The following is a 19,908-nucleotide window of genomic DNA, read 5'->3' as shown; positions in this document are numbered from 1 at the left end:
GATAGAGGATCTGACACTGCCGATGGGGATATGAGTGTAAGGGAGAAAAAGAGTGGCACAGAGGAACTAAATCATTTCTAGAAAGCCAAAACCTAACTTGAAAATCACAGCACATCTCCATCAGAGCTCCCTGCTTGTACTCATTTTATGCGTCTGAGCATTTGAGCTAGAAATCCAAGCTGAATGGCACACTTAGGACAAGTCAGCTGTGTGTTTTTAAATTTTTTATTAACTACTGACTGCCTGTTCGGGAGTGTTCCAGGAGGAGCTATGGCCTCAGGCAAAAGACTTAGACTCCTAGAGAGCCAAGCAAAAAATGCAAATCCATTCATTTAGTGAATAAACAGTCACCTAGTGCTCCCCATGCCAGGTACTGTGCCAGGCTCTGGGGTACAAAGGTGAATATAGATACACGCTCTTAAGGAATTCACAGGAAGATGGAGGAGAAGATATGTGTAGCAGTCATCTCAATGAGCACACTGAGGATGCTAAACCAAATGCTCAAATCATTGCAGTAGCATTGAAAATTAGGTAGAAAGCCTCAGACCATGTTTTTGAACTTGTCTGTAAGGAACAAATTATCTTCCCAGGAAACTATAAAATCTGGAGAGCCAGAGGCTGTCTGCTTTGTCTTCCCAGTGCCTGATGCGGGCCCGGCACATCAGCGGGAGTCAGTAGATTTGAACGGCTGAATAAATGAGCCCCTCTTCTTGGCCCTCATCACAAGTTAACATTAGGTCCTCACCACCACGTGCCCCCGTCTCCCAGTGCTTTTTGAGACATGACTGAGCAGCCCCTGCTATGGGTTTGTGTTCATCAAAGAAGAGTTAAATAAATATGAGCCAGTCATCCAATAAGCAGCATTTCTGCGTGCCCATGGGTACAGATCAACACTCGAGGCCTGAGAAGGGACATATAAAATCTAGAAGATCTGTCACTCATTCCTCAAAATGCACAATCCCATTGAGGAATCAGGACATGCACAAAAATTAAGAACACTTACAAGTAAATTCAAACAAAAGTGGTGTGGAGTTTGCGTATGTTTAAGTGTCCAGTAGAGGAGCCTGGTGAATATCTGGGGTGAAGCGGAAGTCCACTGACTCCTGGATGGTCTGTGTGAATTTTCAGGCAGATTGCCTAACCAAAGTGACTGCAGTTCTCAAACTGAACCAAAGGAACCCAAGGTAAGATTTTCTTCTCTATTGAAGGCCTTTGGGACAGAAGGAATGATCAATAAAACATAAAATAGAACAGAGCCTGAGTTAGGTTCCTTCTAAATTGACCAGCTTTTCAATTCACTAAGCAAATATTTATTGAGCACAGGGGGTGGGCAGAGGCTCTGGGTTAAATGCTGCGAGGGATGCAAAAGAGAAAAGACATAGCCTTCAGCACATTGCCTTGAAATCAAAGTCACCAGGAATTTTTAAAAATTAATTTGTATGAAGGATGAAAACACATATGTGATGGGAGAATTCTCTCTCTTCTTCTCTTCCTCCCCGCTCCTCTTCCCTCTTTTCTGTACAAGGCTAAGACAAGACATCTAGGTCTTAGATCCAGTATTTTGTTTTGTTTTGGTGTATTTTGATGGCTGTCAACCCTGGATGTACACCTGGGAGCTGTGAAAAACACTAATGCCTGAGCCCCACACCCAGAAATTCTGATTCAATGGGTCTGAGGGCCATTGGTACTGGAATTTCTGGAAGTTTGCCAGGTAATGCTAATGTGCAGCCAGAGTCAAGAATCACTGATGTAGGGGGGGAAACATCGCTTTGGAGCCACACAAGCCTGGTTCACTCCCAGTCTGCCCTGATTGGCTGCAGGACTTCAAAGAAGTTCTTGATCTTCTTTGACCTTTAATTTCCTTATCTGTAAAATGAACATAGTAACCCTCATTTACAGAAGCACTGGGAGGATTAGATGAGATCATGATGTAAAATGCCCACCACAGTGCCCCAGCACACAGTAAGTGTTCCATAAATTGTAGCTATCATCATCCCAGTAAAATCTGGTTAATTCAGACAAGAATTTTGAGTATTTATTATAAGCCAAGAGTCTACTGTGTGCTCAGAAGTCTGCAGTAAATGAGACCTCATTCACCAAGGGGGTTAAATGATTCCATTTCTCACTAGGGGAGGGGGAGTGTCAAAAAATTATTTGATATTGTCATAATACTAGGTTATTATTATTTCAAGATATGTGATATATTTAGATGCATATTGACTTTTAAGAAATAGGTGAGGGAGTTTCTGTCAGTGTGAATTCTAGGCAACAACTTTTCCTAAGTGCCTCGAGGAAACAGACATTAGCACTTAGATCCACCCCATGGAAGCACTTAGTCAGATGACCCCAAAGAAAGAGCGCTCTAGCTGACCACGGCTCTGTCCCCAAATCCTGAGAAGGACAAGACAGGTCATGGGAATAAGGAGAAGGCCACCATCACCTGGGGCTCAGGAGGCCTCACGCACCTTTCCTTCCCACTCCCATTGCCAGCAGGACCAGTACCACCACCTCAGGCCTGCCACAACCACAGAACAGAAACTATTGTTATAGCTACTGTTAGTGCTACTGCCTATGGAAAGCTTACTCGGTGCGAATTGACTGTTTTAATTCTCACAACAAGCCTATGAGGTCTTCCTATTTTTCAGATGAAGAAATTGAGCCTCAAAGAGGTTTATTCATTCATTTATTTGGAAATACTATGGGGACACAAAAAGGAAGACGATGCAGGCACTGTATCAGGGAACTGGCCATCAATGAGATTAAAAGTCAGTGGGATAGTTAAGGAAGGAAAGACCACAAGCAATTGAGATTAGGGAAGACTTCTTGAAGGAGGCGGCATTTGAGCTGGGACTCAACAGCCTGCAAAATTGGGTAAGATTTGGTTGGGCCAGTGATGGGCAAAAGGCTTTGAGAACAAAGGCCTGGAGGGAAGCGCAGGTGTTTGTGTCCCATAGATGGATGTGAGACAAGGCAGGCAGGCAGGCTGTGGCAGAGCCTGAGGCTTGATTGCCTGGCTAAGGAGAGTGCATTTAATCTGAGAGGCAACGAGGAGCCATTGGAGGTTTGAAGCAGAGGAATACTGCCCTCAAAATTCTGCCTCAGTGAAGTAAGCGAGGCGGCAGCACAAGGAGAGAGACATCCCAGGCTATTGCACCTGCACAGGTACCAGGTTGGGTGCCTTCCCAGGTCTAACAGATTGGAGCTGGAACCCCGGGCTCCTAGATCCCCAGTCATCATTCCTCCTTCACCACATCATCTGTCTCAGATCTCCCTTGCCCCAGCAGCTTCCTGCCCCCAGCTTCTTGCGAGAAGCCCCTGGAGGAGCCTCACTTCTGAGCACTCTCTCAAGGTCTGAGCCAGCAGCCCCTCTCCAACTCTCCAACACTCTCCTCTTCGTGAGTCCCCATGGCAGTGAGGGGAAGAGGTTGAGACAGGTGGGATGAGGCGCTCTTCTCCGTCAGCCTCTTCGCTGGCTTGGAGTTGTGGGGGCTCAGAGCAATGGTAGATGAGATCTAAGGCAGCCAGCAGAGCACAAACCCATTAGCTGCCTGGCCCCCGAGTCCCTCAGCCCCGGCTGTCTTGTTCCATTAGAAGCAGCTCTGCTGAAGTGAGCACTTTAGAGCGGGGATGCACCAGGCGGCTGGCTGCTCCCTGAGAACAGGGTAGAAACACACTTGGCTGGCCTGTAGTCCATTTGCACTCTCAGCCAGGAACCGAATGCCTCCTGGACGCCCTGAAGCCGTCACAGAACATCGGGTCCCACATTTCTGAGCTGCTTTCAGCCCAAATTATTCCACCAAAGGCAGATAGGCAGCCAGCTGGCCAGGCTGCAGGCAGGCGCTCCTTCTCCAGGGAGTAGGATCCTTAGAGGGCATTGCTTTCATTTACTGAGGGTCTTCCTCTCGAGGAGTCAGGAGGCTGGACCTCCAACCAGGGAGAGAGGAGCCCTGGGTTCTGGTCTAGACCTGCCGCTTCCTCACTGTGTGATCTTGATCAGTTTCCTTTGCTGAGAGACTCCGCTTCCTCATGTACAGACCAGTTCAGTGGTTTTCAAACTCAGAGCGCATGCGTAGCAGGGGAGTGGGGAGGCAGAAGGAGAAGGTTTCATACCTCCCGCCCCTACTTCACCCAGACCTGTGTTGATTTAACATGTATATTAGGCTTCCAAATGTGCTTTCCCTGGAAGAAAAGACTTCATGGCTTAATTTTTAAAAAAATCATTAAACAAGATGATCTTTAAGATCTATTCCACCTCTAATATTTGCAATTTTTGCCTAAGTATTCTCTATAAATTATGCCAATATCTGAAGGGATCGTAAAGGTTATCAATCAATATCTGACCAGGAATTATCAGGCACAGACCCAGGGCAGGCAGCAGGGTTAGGGAGGGAGAAAGAGAGAGAAGCATTCTGAAGACTTGCAGGGCCTGCTTGAGTCCAGCCAACAGACATCACGCTTATGAACAGAAAGCATTACACACACACACTCACACTCAGGAAAATGTGGCCCAGATCGTTTTATCTGAAAGCTGCATAAATATCTTCCCCATGACATATTTGGTGTGTTTGGAAATTGCTCACTCCACTTAGATACTCCCCAGAGCAGGGACTAAGTTGTATACATTTTTTTTTAAATCTCCAGAGCCTGGTTCAATGAATGCTCATTGAAATGGACTTCTCTAGCACCTTTGAGCAACAGAGTGCACCTGAATCAATGATCATGTAGGTATAAAATACATATCACCTAGGTGCATAATATATCACCTAGGTATAATAATAATAATACCAACCTTACTGCCATAGAGCTTTGTAAGTGCTTAAGAAGTGATTTTTCGAATCTACATCTCCTTGGATATTCATAAAAAGCCCTCTAAGGTAATCAGGGCCAATATTTCTTACCCTACAACAGAGAAAAAGGAACTGAGGTGGAAATAAGCTAAAGGGGTTTGGAAAGGGTGACTCAGTCCGTGCCTCCATACTATCAGTTCAGTTCTCCTTTACTCCTCAAGATTGAAAACTCAACAACAGCAAAAAAGAGAAACACCAGAATGACAGAGCTTGGAACAGGAGACCCTGCCTGCTGCTCCCACACCAGAGCACCTCCCTCCTCCCCCTCCCCGAAATCCTACTTACCCTACATCCAGGTCACCAAAAGAGCATGCTCCCATACAAGCCCCGCTCAGACCCAATGATGGGCAAGGAAGATAGCATGCATAGGACTAGTCTCTCCAGGTTATTCAAAGTCCAACTCACCGTGGCTGACACCGAGGGCTTTCGTCCTGTGTCATCTAGTTAACTGGGCAGAGTTTTGCTGCTGTGTGGTTCCGGAGCCCAAGCCCACAACGCTGCTCGGTGTCTGAGGCTGTGAGCTTCACCAGCGCTTGGCAAGCTTAATATAGCTCCCAAAGCCAAACTTGGCCACGGCCTCTGCACACAGCCCAGTTGGCCAGGACCAAAGCTTTCAGCTGACCTTTCAACCCCAATCCCTCTGTACAGACATACGGTCCAGGAATAGCGGCCCTACCACTCACACGGCTATGAAGCTGAATTTGTTGGCCAGTTTGGCTCAAACAGACTGGAGCGTGGTTGCTAAAAGCAGCCTTGGAGGGACGATGGCTTGCCCACTCCCCACCCACAGCCCTGTCACTGTCTATCACCTCACTCTGCTTTATTTCTTCATAGACATAGTGATTGCTATTTGAATCTATCTTGCACATTCGTTTGATTTTTGTCTGTCTTGCCTGCTACAGTGTAATTGCTATGAGAGTAAAGACTTTAGCCACTTTATTCAGAGCCTGCCTCTAGAACCTAGCACAGTGTCAGATAGTGCCTGATACATAGTAGGTCCTCATAAATAATTATTTGAATGAATGGGGACGCACTTTATAGATTTTTACTTTTGTCCCAGAACTTTAAAATGTCTGTCTGTCCCTAACCTGTTCGCTTTGAACTTTCTTCCTGGAATCCATTCATGTGAAAAAGATGAACAAACAAACCTCTTCAGGGTCCCACCTTCTGAAGGGTAGGATATCACCAGCTCTGCCAATTACAGGGGGTGAGTGTGACACAAATCCATGGCCATCCCCACTGCTGTCCAGTCCCCACTCCTCTGAGTGGTTGCACACCCTCCTGGAACACAAGAGGGGGAAGTTCACAGGTCCCTTTTCTACGTTCCCTTCAGTTCCGCTCCTACATCTATGATAGCACATACAACACTGCATTGCAATTATCTGCATAAAGTGCCACATCCCTCACAAGACTCCTTAAGAGCACTGATTATTCCTCTTTTTTTTTCTTTAAAGTTACATATCTAATTTTATTTTCTTAGATAATTAGATTTGCTGGTACTTCCAGAAACATATTAAACAATCCTTTTGATATTGAACATTATTATCTTTTTTTATTGAAGTAACCTTGGTGTATAACATCATATACATTTCAGGTGTACATCATTATATTTCAGCTTTTGTATAGGCTACATCATGTTCACCACCAAAAGTCTAGTTGCCATCCATTGCCATATACATGTGCCCCTTTACCCCTTTTGCCCTCTGCCCACCCCTGCTCCCCACTGGTGAGCACCAATCTGTTCTCTGTATCTATGTGTTTGTTTGTTTATCTTCCACATATGAGTGAAATCGTACTGTACTTGTCTTTCTCCATCTGACTTATTTCACTTAGCATAACACTCTCGAGGTTCATCCATGTTGTCACAAATGGCAAGATCGCATCTTTTTTACAGCTGAGTAGCATTCCATTGTATGTATATACCACATTTCCTTTATCCATTCATCTGTCAATGGGCACTTAGGTTGTTTCTAAGTCTTGGCTATTGTGAATAAAGCTGCAATGAAAGTAAGGGTGCATATATCTTTTCAAATTAGCTTTTGTGTGTTCTTTAGATAAATACCCTGAAGTGGAATTGCTGGATCATAGGGTAGTTCTATTTTTAATTTTTTGAGAAATCCACATACTGGTTTTCATAGTGGCTGCACCAATTTACATTCTCACCAGCAGTGTATGAGGGTTCCCTTTTCTCCCCAACCTCACCAACAGTTATTGTTTCTGTTCTTTTTAATAATAGCCATTCTGATGGGTACACCTACTTTTTGTGTGTGTGTGTGAGGAAGATTCACCCTGAGGTAACATCTGTGCCAATCTTCCTCTACTTTGTATATGGGATGCCTCCACAGCCTGGCTGATGAATAGAGTAGGTCCAAACCTGTGAACCCAGGCCGCCGAAGTAGAGTGTGCAGAACTTTAACTCCTGGCCATAGGGCAGCCCCATACCTACTTTTTAGTAATAGCCATTCTGACAGGTATACCTTCTTTGGAAAAACATGTGTTCAGAACCTCTGCCCATTTTTTAATCAGATTGTTTGGGTTTTCTTTGTTGAGTTCTATGAGTTCTTTAATATTTTGAGTATTAACCCCTTATTGGATATATGATTTGCAGATATTTTCTCACAATTGGTAGATTGTCTTTTCATTTCATTGCTGGTTTCCTTTGCTGTGCAGAATATTTTTAGTTTGATGTAGTCCCATTTGTTTATTATTTCTTTTGTTTCTCTTGCCTGAGGAGACATATTCAAAAAGATGGTGCTAAGACAAATGTCAAAGAACATCCTGCCTATGTTTTCTCCTAGGGTTTTTATTATTTCAGGTCTTACATTCAATTTTTTAATCCATTTTGAGTTAATTTTTGTGCATGGTGTAAAATAGTGGTCTACTTACTTCTTTTGCATGTGGACTGTCCAGTTTTCCCAACAACATTTATTGAAGAGACTTTCCTTTCTCTGCTGTATGTCCTTGGCTCCCTTGTCGAATATTAGCTGTGCATAAATATGTGGGTTTATTTCTGGGCTGTCAATTCTGTTCCATTGATCTGTGTGTCTGTTTTTCTGCCAGTACAATGCTGTTTTGATTACTATAGCTTTGTAGTATATTTTGAAATCAGAGAGTGTAGTATCTCCAGCTTTGTTCTTTTTTCTCAGGTTTACTTTAGCTATTCAGGGTCTTTTATTGTTCTATATAAATTTTAGGATTCTTTGTTCTATTTCTGTGAAAACTGTCATTAGGATTTTGATAGGGGTTGTGCTGAATCTGTAGATTGCTTTGGGTAATATGAACATTTTAACTATGTTAATTCTTCCAATCCATGAGCACGGAATACCTTTGCATTTCTTCATGCCTTTGATTTCTTTCAACAATGTCTTATAGTTTTTAGGGTCTTAGTTTTCACGTCTTTCACCTCCTTCATTAAATTTATTCATGGATGTTTTATTCTTTTTGTTGTGATTGTAAATTGGATTATATTCTTGATTCCTTTGTATGGTAGTTTGTTGTCAGTGTATAGAATGCAACTGATTTTTGTATGTTGATTTTGTACCCCGAAACTTTACTGTTTTTGTTTATTATTTTGAACAGTTTTGTTGGTAGATTTTTTTGAGTTTTCCATCTGTAAAATCAGTCATCTGCAAATAGTGAGTTTTACTTCTTCCTTTCCAATTTGGGTAGATTTTATTTCTTTTTCTTGCCTAATTTCTCTGGCTGGGACTTCCAACATGATGTTGAATGAGTGGCAAGAGTGGGCATCCTTGTCTTGTTCCTGTTCTTAGAGGAATAGCTTTCAGTTTTTCACCACTGAGTATGATGTTGGCTGTGGGTTTGTGATATATGGCCTTTACTATGTTGAGGCACTTTCCTTCTATACCCATTTTATTGAGAGATTTTTATTATAAATGAAGGTTGAATCTTGTTAAATGCTTTCTCTGCATCCATTGGCACCATCATGTGATTTTAATTCTTCAATTTGTTAATGTGGTGTATCAAATTGATTGATTTGTGGATGTTGAATCTCTTTGCATCCCTGGAATAAATACCACTTGATCTTAGTGTACAATCTTTTTAATGTATTGTTGTATTTGATCTGCTAATATTTTGTTAAGGATTTGTGCATTTATGTTCATCAGTAACATTGGCCTGTAATTTTCTTTTTTTGTATTGTTCTTGTCTGGTTTTGGTATCAATGGCAACCAAAAGAAAGCAGGTATAGCTATACTTATATCACACAAAATAGACTTCAAGCCAAAAAAGATAACAAGAAACAAAGACGGACATTATATAATGATAAAGGGGACAATCCACCAGGAAGATATAAAATTTGTTAATATATATGCACCTAACATAGGAGCACCAAAGTATATAAGGCAATTATTAACAGACCTAAATGGAGAAATTGACAGCAACACAATAATAGTTGTGAACTTTAATACCTCACTTACTTCAATGGATAGATCATCTAGACAGAAAATCAACAAGGAAACATTGGCCTTAAAAGAAACACTAGACCAGGTGGACTTAATAGATATATATGGGACATTCCATCCAAAAGCAGCAGCATACACATTCTTCTCAAGTGCACATGGAACATTCTCAAAGATAGACCATACGTTGGGAGACAAAACAAGTCTTAATAAATTTAAGAAGACTGAAATCATGTCACGTATCTTCTTTGATCATAATTATATGAAACTAAAAATCAACTATAAGAAGAAAGCTGTAGAGATTAAACAACATGCTACAGAACAACTATTGGGTCAATGAAGAAACTAAAGGAGAAATAAAAAAAAAAAACCTGGAGACAAATAAAAATGAAAACAAACATACAAAAATCTATGGGATACAACATAAGTGGTACTAAGAGGGCAGTATATAGCAATACAGGCCTACCTCAAGAAATAAGAAAAATCGCAAATAAACAATCTACACTACACCAAAAAGAACTAGAAAAAGAAGACCAAATGGAGCCCAAAGTCAGTAGAAGGAAGGAAATAATAAAAACCAGAGCAGAAATAAATGAAATAGAGACTAAAAAGACAACAAAAAAGAGCAATGAAAATAAAAGCTGGTTCTTTGAAAAGATTTTTAAAAATGACAAACAGCTACACTCACTAAAAAAAAAAGAGAGAAGGCTTAAATAAATAAAATCAGAAATGTAAGAGGAGAAATCACAATGGAAGCCACAGAAATGCAAAGGATTATAAGAGAATACTATGAAAGCCCAACAAATTGGACAACCTAGAAAAATGGATAAATTCTTAGAATCATACAACCTTCCAAAACTGTATCAAGAAGAAACAGAGAATTTGAATAGACCAGTCACTAGTAAAGAGATTGAAACAGTAACCAAAAACCTTCCAAAAACAAAAGTCCAGGACCAGACAGCTTCTCTGGTGAATTCTAGTAAACATTCAAAGAAGATTTAATACCTATCCTTCTCAAACTCTTCCAAAAAATTGAAAAAGAGAGGGCACATCCTGACTGATTATTCCTCTTTCAATCCTTGGCAACCAATAGGAAGATCCTGGGGTCACTAATTAAGTCAGCATACATCACAGCAGTAGGTGAATGCAGTATCATGACAGAGTGGGGGTCAGAAGACTTGGAGTCTAACCCTAGCTCTGTTGCTGACTGGCTGTGTGAGGTTGGACACATCACTTCAGCTCACTGAACCTAGCTACTTCATCGTAGGATGAAGGATTTGGACAGAATTAGTGGTTCTCAAGTGCTGATGAGGTGCGGTGGATTAGAATCCCCTGTGGGGTTTTTATAACCTGTACAAGGGTCAAAATATGAGATGGAGGAGAAATGTGTACTCTGAAAACGATCCTTCAGATGAGAACCATTAGATTATAAATTGGGGTTAAAAGGGCTGGCCAAATGTGACCCACAGAAGTATTTTGCTTGGTCTGTGGAATGCTTTAAAGTCTTTGAATGTGAATGGCTTCAACGAAAGGGGGCAGCTCTCTACAGACTCCACCAACTCTGTTGACTTATATGCACCCTCATTCACTCACTTGTGTTACCTGCCTGGTCCCCGACTCCTGTAATCCCTATGTTAGACGATCTCTAAAGTCGTCCCCAGAGCTCTAATCCATGGATCAGTACATTTCTGAAGTCCTCACTGTCTCCAAAATTCTATGGTTCCACATGGCTTTCCTTTCAGACCCGAGCACATGAAGTGTCTTGAAAGGGACTCCAGGGATGGTCTCTGACGTTCTCTCTGTGGTAATAAGAAATGTTAATACACTGCGAGTCCTGCCTCTTCTCCAAAACTAGAAATTCAAAGGAGGCTTCAGGACCTACTAACTCTGCTTCTAGATGTCCTGATGGTCGGGGCAGGAGGGAGTCTGGCCCAATACTGGGATACGAATATAGTGAGAAAGGAGGGTGTGGTCGATGGGATTATCGTTTCTAAATCTTCACTCCTCCTAATTCTTCACATTTTCTGCATTGTGTCTTTGTAGTATCTCTCACTAGAATATGAACAGCCCATTTCCCTGCCCCACCAGGGTTGGGGTCATCCATACAGTTCTCTTTAGGCTGATAGGATACTAATGGACATGATGTAAGCAGAGACTTGACTATACTTTCCTGATTTGGTTTGGATTTTCACACTGAACTACCATGAAAAAAGCATGCCCTAAGAAGATGCTACTCCTTCAGTCTGGGAAATAAAGAACAGACTTGCACTCAGCCTGTAGCCTAGCCCAGCTCATCCACCATCTGAATCAGAACCATCCTGGCCAACACATAAACTTGTGGGTGAAAATAAAAGTGTGTTCTTGTAAACCATGACAATTCGGGGATTATTTTTTATGCGGCATTATTACGGCAATAGCTGACCACTGCAAGAAGGGAAGGTTGATGATCTCAGTGTGATGTTGCCAGATGGAAGTAAAAGGCATCTGGCCATCCTGTAGGCTCCTCAGAACAGCCATGCAGTGTGTACCATGCACACACCTCCTCTCTTCTGCTGTAGCAGAAGGCATGAGGAATTAAGGTGAGGTTTCCTTTCTGAATTCCCACAATCTTTTCCTCTATCTCTGAGACAACATGTAATGTAACACAGACTGCCTTGTTCTAGATTTATCCATGTGCCATACCTGCTATTTTCCCTCTCAACTATAAGCTCCTGGAGAGCAAAGACTACGTCCTGATCATTTTGTATCCCGTAGAGCATGTAGTAGAGCGATGGACGTTTCATTGACTTGAAAAATACTCGGTATTGAGTTGAGAAGAATAAAGTGGGCCCACCCCGTGGATGACAAACAGCCCTGAGAGATGCTGAAATCACAGCCAGGGCTGAACCATTAAAACCACAAGGGTGGTTCCCTTTTGGCCACAGTCTCCTGGACCATGAGGTCTTGTCAGTTCTCTGAGCCTGTCCTGCCTAAGGACACACTTAATGAAGGCCCTTCAGGAGAGAAATCTGCAGAGACAACCCAATCCCTACAGCAAGCACACATTAAGCACCTGCTGAGTACTGGCTCCACTCCAGGAGCAGCCTGGGTGAAACTGTTTAAGGTGGCTGGAAAGTCCTTAGAGAGGAAGGACACTTACCTGAGAGCTGGGTGGAGCAACCAAATTGATTCCCGGAGGGGCTGCCAGCGTTCCTGAGGGTGGGCCCATGGCAGAAGTGATGACTCGATATGGAGAACCCAGGGCATTAAGGGGGGTCCCCACTGCACTCAGAGTCCGTGGGGCACTCACTGGGGTGTCCGTGTAGCTGGAGTGGCTGTCCATTGGTTTCCCTGTGGACAAGGCTGCCGATGGGCTCATGGACGTGGAGCCAGAGTGGCCGGGGGAGCCTGTAAGGAGAAGAAGAGCATGGGTGATGGAGGCTGTGGAGCACCTGTGAGGACAGAGCCCCCACTTTTGTTTCCTGCATCTTTACCCTTTTTCCAGCCACATCTGCATACCTGTGAACCCAAGGTGCTCACACTTACACTGAGCTGGTCAAATAAAGGCAAGCAAAGAACAGAGAGGGAAGAGGGCCCGCTCTAGGACAGAAATACTCATTGAAGTTTTACTTCTCTGGTGCCCTGCCTGGAATCCACCTTGGATTGCATCAGATCAACAGCCAGGGCCACAAGGGACACAGCCTACAAGCCTCTGGGCCTGGGCCACTGTGGCCTGGGCCGGCCAGACAGGGAAGGTGAGTCAATATCAAACCTCCAGGTCGGGGGTGGAGTGAGCACGTGCCCAGGCTGCTCCAGAATTCCCTGCCTCAAGCTCATATTGCTCTGAGAATTGGGGCAGGGCTAAGCCTGCAAGTCAGGAGAAATTCATTCACTCACGTGCAACAAGCATTTATTAAGGTGCAGGTACTATGCCAGGTGCTGGGGATTCAGAGCTGAAGAGAAGACACTTCCTCCTGTCGGGGTCACATTCCATAATGATGATGGGGAGGGCAGAGGCTATTATGAGACTCTCGACTGACTGAATCTTTTGCAGCCTTATGCCCATTAGGTTCTTGTCCTGCTTGTGTCTATAGCACAGGGTTTATCAACCCTCAGGGAAGAAGGCTCAGGAGGGCTGAGCATGGCTTAGTGACCACAGAGGCCCAGGAAGGCAAGTGTGGACAGGCCTGTGCAGACCATTTCTGCTTCCAGGGATAAGGAGCTGTGGCCAGAAGCGTGTGTGGAAGGGCTCTGGGCAGATGGTCATCTGGTACCATTTTTCCCAGACAGGTTGAGCCCAAGTTCTCTTATGGTCAGTCACAACTCAAGATGAAAGAGAAGGAGGGTTCCCCACTGTCATCTCAGGAGCCCAGCATGGAACATTCTCTCCAGAAGAGAGGAGCTATAAACCTCAGGATCTGCAGCCCCAAAGCAGAGATGAAAATCAAGAGGGCAGTCCACCCGGAGTCACAGTACTGGGTCGCTGCATGGGTCCATGTTCGTCCAAGGACTACCTCTTGAGTGCCTACTCCATGCAGGGCACAGTCCTGAGCCTTTAGGAGACATCAGTGGGCACGAAGTGTAACGTTAGGAGTAGAACGCAGCGGGGGATGTGCTCCCTTCCAATTCTGGAGGCGGGTAGGGAGCGTCAGAAGTATATTCTTTGTTTTTATTGGGATATAATTGACATATAACATTATACAGTTTCAGGGGTACAACATAACAATTTGATATTTGTACATATTGCAAAATGGTTACTACAAGAAGTCTAGTTAACATCCATCACTACAGATAGTTACCCTTTTTTTCTTATGATGAGAACTTTTAAGATCTACTCTGTTAGCAACTTTCATACATACAACACAGTATTATTAACTATAGTCACCATGCTGTACAGTACATGCCCAGGACTTATTTATTTTATAACTGGAAGTGTGTACCTTTTAACCTCCTTCACCCATTTCACCCACCTCCCACCCCGGCCTCTGGAACCATCAATCTGTTCTCTGTAGATATGAGTTTGACTTTTTTTTTTAGATTCCACATATAAGTGAGATCATATGGTATTTGTTTTTCTCTCTCTGACTTATTTCACTTAGCAAAATGTGCTCTAGGTCCATCCATGTTGTCACAAATGGCAATATTTCATCTTTTTTACAGCTGAATAATATTCCACGTGTGTGTGTGTGTGTGTGTGTGTGTGTGTATTTATATGCCACATTTTCTTTACCCACTCATCCATTGATGGACACTCAGGTTGCTCCTCCGTCTTGGCTAGTATGAATAATGCTGCAATGAACATGGAGGTGCACCTATCTTTTGAGTTCGTGTTTTCACTGTGGAACTATTCTTAAACATAAACATCCCACTGGAAAAATGTCAACCTGGAGTTTCTCTTGGAGCTTCTGCTAGCTTAGTCGAGGTCCACCTGTGGAGAGAACAGTCACTCCCACATCCAGGGAAGCTGTGACCTTCTAGTCACTCTACCTAGAGAGTTTCAGTCTCTCAGGACAACTGTCTCATGAACAGATAAATCCCCATCATCGTGTTCTAAGTACCACAACTGAGGATGAACCACATGCTGTGGGTCCACAGAGGAGTGGTGAAGGCGTTCAAATGAACACGTCAGACACTTACTACACGTCCTGAATAGCATCAGGCAATTTCCAAACATTAACCCATTCTATCCTGACAATGAGGCTGTGAGGACCGTTTCAACCTTTTACAGATGAGAAAACTTAGGCTCAGTCTTATCCCCATGCTGCTTCCTAGGGTGACTTGTCCCCACCTCCATTGTCTAGCAAGCTCCTATTCATCCTTCAAGGTCTAACTCAAGTGTCACCTCCTCCAGAAAGCCTTCCCTGGTGTTCCTGGTCTGGTTTGATGCCCTTTTCTGTTTCCTAATAACAGCCTGCGCTTACTTGTATCTTAGCACTTAGTGTACTGTGTTGCTATATTTGTTTATTTCCCTGTCTTTTCCACTAAACTGAGAGGGGGGAAAAATAGTGCCTATTTTTGTTTCCCCACTCGTAGCACGGTAGCTGGCACTGCCTGGGTAGGAAATGGCAGAGCCTAGACTCAAACTGTTAGTCTGCAGCCCACGCTGTCTCCTGTGTGTGCTGTCAAGGACAGCAAAGATGATTTGGAGAGCCATCGCAACGCAAAGTACAAGATGACTCCATTATGAAGTGATCTCAAGCTGAAAGTTCATCTGAAGGAGAGAGAAGAGGGCAGCTTCCAAGACCTCGAGCCAGAAAAACCAACAATCTTCCCAGACGGCCACCAAGTGGAAAGAACAATCTTAGACTCTTCTGCAGCCCTGGAAGGCGGTGACATTTACAGAGGCCCATGTATACCTTGAGCCTGTTACTAAGATAACATGTGACAGGTGAGGTAGGAGCCAGCCCGACTTGATGGGCGAGGGAGGAGCCGTGAACTCCACTGGGACGGCAGCTGTCCTTCTCCACTGCCAGGCCATCTGAAGGAAACCGACTTTCCCTGCCAGCTTTGGCCTTCCAAAAACAGACCGAAGGGCCCTGCACTCCCCTTTATATTCTGATTTACATGGATCTCAGAGAGACTGTGCCTCTCATTTCTGTATCCCCAGGGCGAAGGCCAGTGTCTGACACCAGACCCAGAGCTATGGGACAGACAGCAACAAGGTGCTGCTTCACACATTCACCCACCCAAGAGTTTCCAAGGCGTAAGACGGTGGTAACAGACATTTTAGGTGGTATTTTAGGTGATATGGAGGCAAATTTTTAAAAAATATTAATAGTTTTATGTTTATTTTTACTGTTGCCTTCTGTTTATAGCAAGCGACTGGGCTTCTATTTTTGTATAAAATTATCCTCCTAAAAATAGCTATTTAAGTCTTCAAAAAGAGAGTAAATTGACCCAAGAAAAAGTCTACGTGCAAGGACACTCGCTATGTAGAATATCATGAAAATAGTATGCAAAGGAATAATGCTTAAGAGAAATATCAGCCGCACAAAAATATATAAATATGGACTTTGGAGAACTCAGAAGCTGTTTCAAGATTCAATTGAGATGATGTGAGAGAGATTTTAAATTAAAAGTGCACGGTTTTATTATTATTAATAGTGATAAAAAGTTAAGACAATCAGGGTATGCCTTGACTGCTCAGTGATGAAAATGGTGCACAGTTGTAGAAGGAAATAGTGAGTTAAAGTTTGGTTTGCAATGGCCTTAAAAATGTGGTTTATTTCTGCTGAGTCAGTGACTCAGAAGAAGCAGGCGACTTTATAACCACTTTTTTAAAAAAATAAAATTCAAAAAGACAAATATAGGGGCTGACCTGGTGGCGTAGTGGTTAAGTTCACAACCTCTGCTTCAGCAGCCCAGGGTTTGTGGGTTCAGATCCCAAGTGTGGACCTACACACTACTCAGTCAAGCCACATTGTGGTGGCATCCCACATACAAAATAGAGGAAGATTGGCACCAGTTGTTAGCTCAGGGCCAATCTTCATCACCAAAAAAAAAAAAAAAAAAAGAAGAAGAAGAAGGACAAATACATCTTACACAAATGCATTTTGGTTCTTTGCCTCTCACAATGACCCAGTGGTCCTTAGAAACAAATACCTTTGCTTTTAGAAAAGGTGGAAAATAATGCCTTTAATGACAAAGTGTTTCTCCCTGGAAAATTAATCTGTTCTCACAAATAGACCCTAAAGCGTGCCCGTCCATGACATTTTCATCAGCCTCTTTTGCTCCAGCTCATTCTTTTTTCATAGCCACATGGGAACTATGGCCAGTACTAAAAGGCACCACAAGTTTTCTAGAAACCTGGTTTTTAGTCCAAATTCAAAGTCAAGATTTGCTCTAATGCTTCTCCCTGGCCTCTGCATCCCATCAGGCTTACTTACTCCCTGACCAACACCCTGTAGATCCTCTTTAACCGCTCACAGCATGCCCACTGCCAGACGCCTGGGAAATGCACAAATTCTGTACTCCACAGAGTTCATTCTCTTTGCTCAGGCAATGATTTTTCTAAAAATCAACTTAGCCGATGGAAAAGGAGCTTCTCTTCTCCCTTGGCAACATATCTAAGAAAAGTCTTTCTTATTCCTGGGCCTCACGCTCCCCAGTAAGGAGCCGGCACTCGGGGCCTCTAAATCCCTTTCAGCACACTCCTGTGAACATTGAGGTAGGAAATGGCTCATTGGCATCTAAAAGAAGGAAGTGCAGGTGACGGCAGTCTGGAATGGTCTGAGTCTGGACCACTTGCCAAGAAACCCCAGTCATCACACCCTGGGCAATGTTAGACCTCCAGGTTGCTGGGGATCCCAAATTGCAGTCTGAGATGCCGAGAGCGTCACCAGGAACCAAAACCCTTATGCAATCTGCAGGGTACACACACTACACTGATTTCTAAAGTCTGTGTGTGCGTCAGGGCACCACAGCGTCAGCGATCCAGTCTATGCAGAACATGAGACTCTGAAGCCAAAACATCCTGGGCTGGATTCGAGGCTCCACCTCTTTACAGTCATGTAAACTTGAGCAAGGATCTTGACCTCTCTGAACCTCAATTTCTCATCCATAAGTGGAGATGTACATGTCTAACTCAGGGGACTGCTGAGAGCACCTGAGACCACTGGCCCAATGGTAGCAGCTGCAGTTATCTGCTACATGGTAAATGTGAGGGAGGGGCTGTGTCTGGCTTGACTGTTATTGTAGAGGATTATGTACGTACAGGGTTTAGCCCAAGCCAGGTCAATGGTAAATGCTCTCTTAAGGATAGTCATTACCATACAGTGTAAGTTGCTTATAATATTTAATTTTCCAAGTTGGCTAGTAATTAGCCCCTGTTCTGAGCTCAGAGCACCCCTCCATCATCCCAGCCACCCCAACCATTCCCCTGAGATCCCCCCAATCTCCCCCAAATCCAGCCTGGCACAGAGATATCCTCTGTGCTGACTTCTTTTCTTCATGCCTGATGCCCTAGAGGTTGTCACGTATTTTTAATTTCACCCCCTTGCTGTTAACAAATATCATTGTGGTGCCTAGCACTGTGCCTGGCATGTGGGAGATGCTCAAAAAATATTTGTTGACTAATCAATGATGAGGTAATTTTTTGTTAATTAATGTGTATAACTATAATAGAGTTCGTCAATAGAAATTATTTGCATAAGAAATCTATGTCCCTGATGTTTACCAAAATCGAAATCACTGAATAACGAATTGCATGTGTGTTGAGGGGGGACTTATTGAGAAAGAGAAGCCCGGGTGCTTGGAACTACAGAATTCTTACCAAGGTGAGGAAGTTGCTTAGCAACCTCATCCTCAGCCAATAAAAGTAAAATGTCAAATGCGAGTCTTCCTGACTGGCTAGACAAGGGAGCAAAGGCTGGGCGCTTCCACCCCTTTGCTGCTGTGCCAGGGTAGAGAGTTGGCTGTCCCGTTAGCAACCCTCTTCAGGATGGAATGGAAACTTGTAATGAATCATTGATATGGGCTAATACCCACCCACGAGGAAGGCGACAGAGGTAAACACTTGCTATTTCTAAGAGTCAGGCGTCTCCATTTGAAGTCCAGGGAGCATCATGGGGCCCTGTCCCACTCTTCTCTCTCCCACAGGGGGTGGCACAATCGCACACTCAAGCCTGCCTCCTTTTCTCCAATGGAGGGATGTGGTGCATAAGCTTAAGAATTGTAGAATATTCAGAACCTGGCTTATTCTTTCTAGTCTGAGGGAAACTTATTCACACATCCTTTCCCCGCTTGGCTTGTAATACACAGACAGGCTGCTAAGCAAGGTAGGCAGGGGCTTGCCATATGAAGGCATTTAATTGACACTTTAATGTCACCTCCTCCGCTGAGTAACAACAACAACAACAACAACAGATAATATTTATTGAGCAACTGCCATGAGCCAGACATGGTTCTAAACACTTTACATATATTGATGCAGCTCATACATACAAACCCCTTTGAGGTTGGCCTTCTTAGCTCTATTGGACAAATGCAAAAACTGGGGGACAGAGAAATTAAGTAACTTTCCCAAAGGAACACGGCTAGTAAATTATACAAGTGCACTTGGATCTAGGGGAAAAGCGGCAGATGCGGATTTTAATTCCAGCCCCACCGTGTGCTACACTGCTGTGCAATTCGTTATGGCCCTTCCTCAGGACAGCTCCTCCTTTATGCCTCCCCAGCCCAATTTCTGTCCCCATTCCTGACCTTCCCAACCCAACTCGTGGCCTCTCTCAGGATTTTGACCCTGGCACTTTCTGACTAGGATACTCCCCATCCTGAGCTCCCAGCTCAGCCCAACTTTTCCCTCCCTCTTCCTTCCACAGAAGAGCTCTCAGATGCCATGGATTTGTTAATATGCATCGTACACTTAAATTGTTATCAGCACTTTCACATAAACATCAGAGCTGCACAGCCACCCTGAGATTGGACAGGAAGGTATCTTCCAGGCACAGAGCTCCACATTTTAACAGATGTGGATGCCAAGATATTAGATGCTGAATTCCCAGGGTTTGGGGAGCAGAAGTAGAAGAAGCCACATTTTTTGATAGAAAGCTTTCTCTGCCATCAAAGCCCTTTCTGGCTTTCTAATGGAAAATAAAGGAACAGTGATGGAAGTGGAGAGCGTCTTGGAGAAGAGATTCTCCTTCTGCCCAGAGGTTCAGCCCCCT

General features: G+C 43.8%; 1 protein-coding gene across 4 annotated transcripts in view; it reads right to left on the bottom strand.

Moving 5' to 3' along the window:
- The window catches only part of RXRG (retinoid X receptor gamma), a 47,052-nt gene that overhangs the window by 18,161 nt on the left and 8,983 nt on the right, over positions 1-19,908 (bottom strand). For 3 of the 4 annotated variants that reach the window (XM_008514483.2, XM_070608184.1, XM_070608185.1), the window contains exon 2: positions 12,405-12,652. In XM_008514483.2, the coding sequence (XP_008512705.2) occupies positions 12,405-12,652 (248 nt within the window). Of the gene's footprint in view, positions 1-5,252; positions 5,397-12,404; positions 12,653-19,908 lie in introns of those variants that run through there. The other variant, XM_070608186.1, reaches the window with a different exon arrangement.

Source organism: Equus przewalskii, unplaced genomic scaffold, assembly GCF_037783145.1.
Source record: "Equus przewalskii isolate Varuska unplaced genomic scaffold, EquPr2 ChrUn-3, whole genome shotgun sequence".
In the NCBI taxonomy this organism is placed as follows: Eukaryota; Metazoa; Chordata; class Mammalia; order Perissodactyla; family Equidae; genus Equus; species Equus przewalskii.
This window is presented reverse-complemented; position numbering and strand designations above follow the sequence as displayed.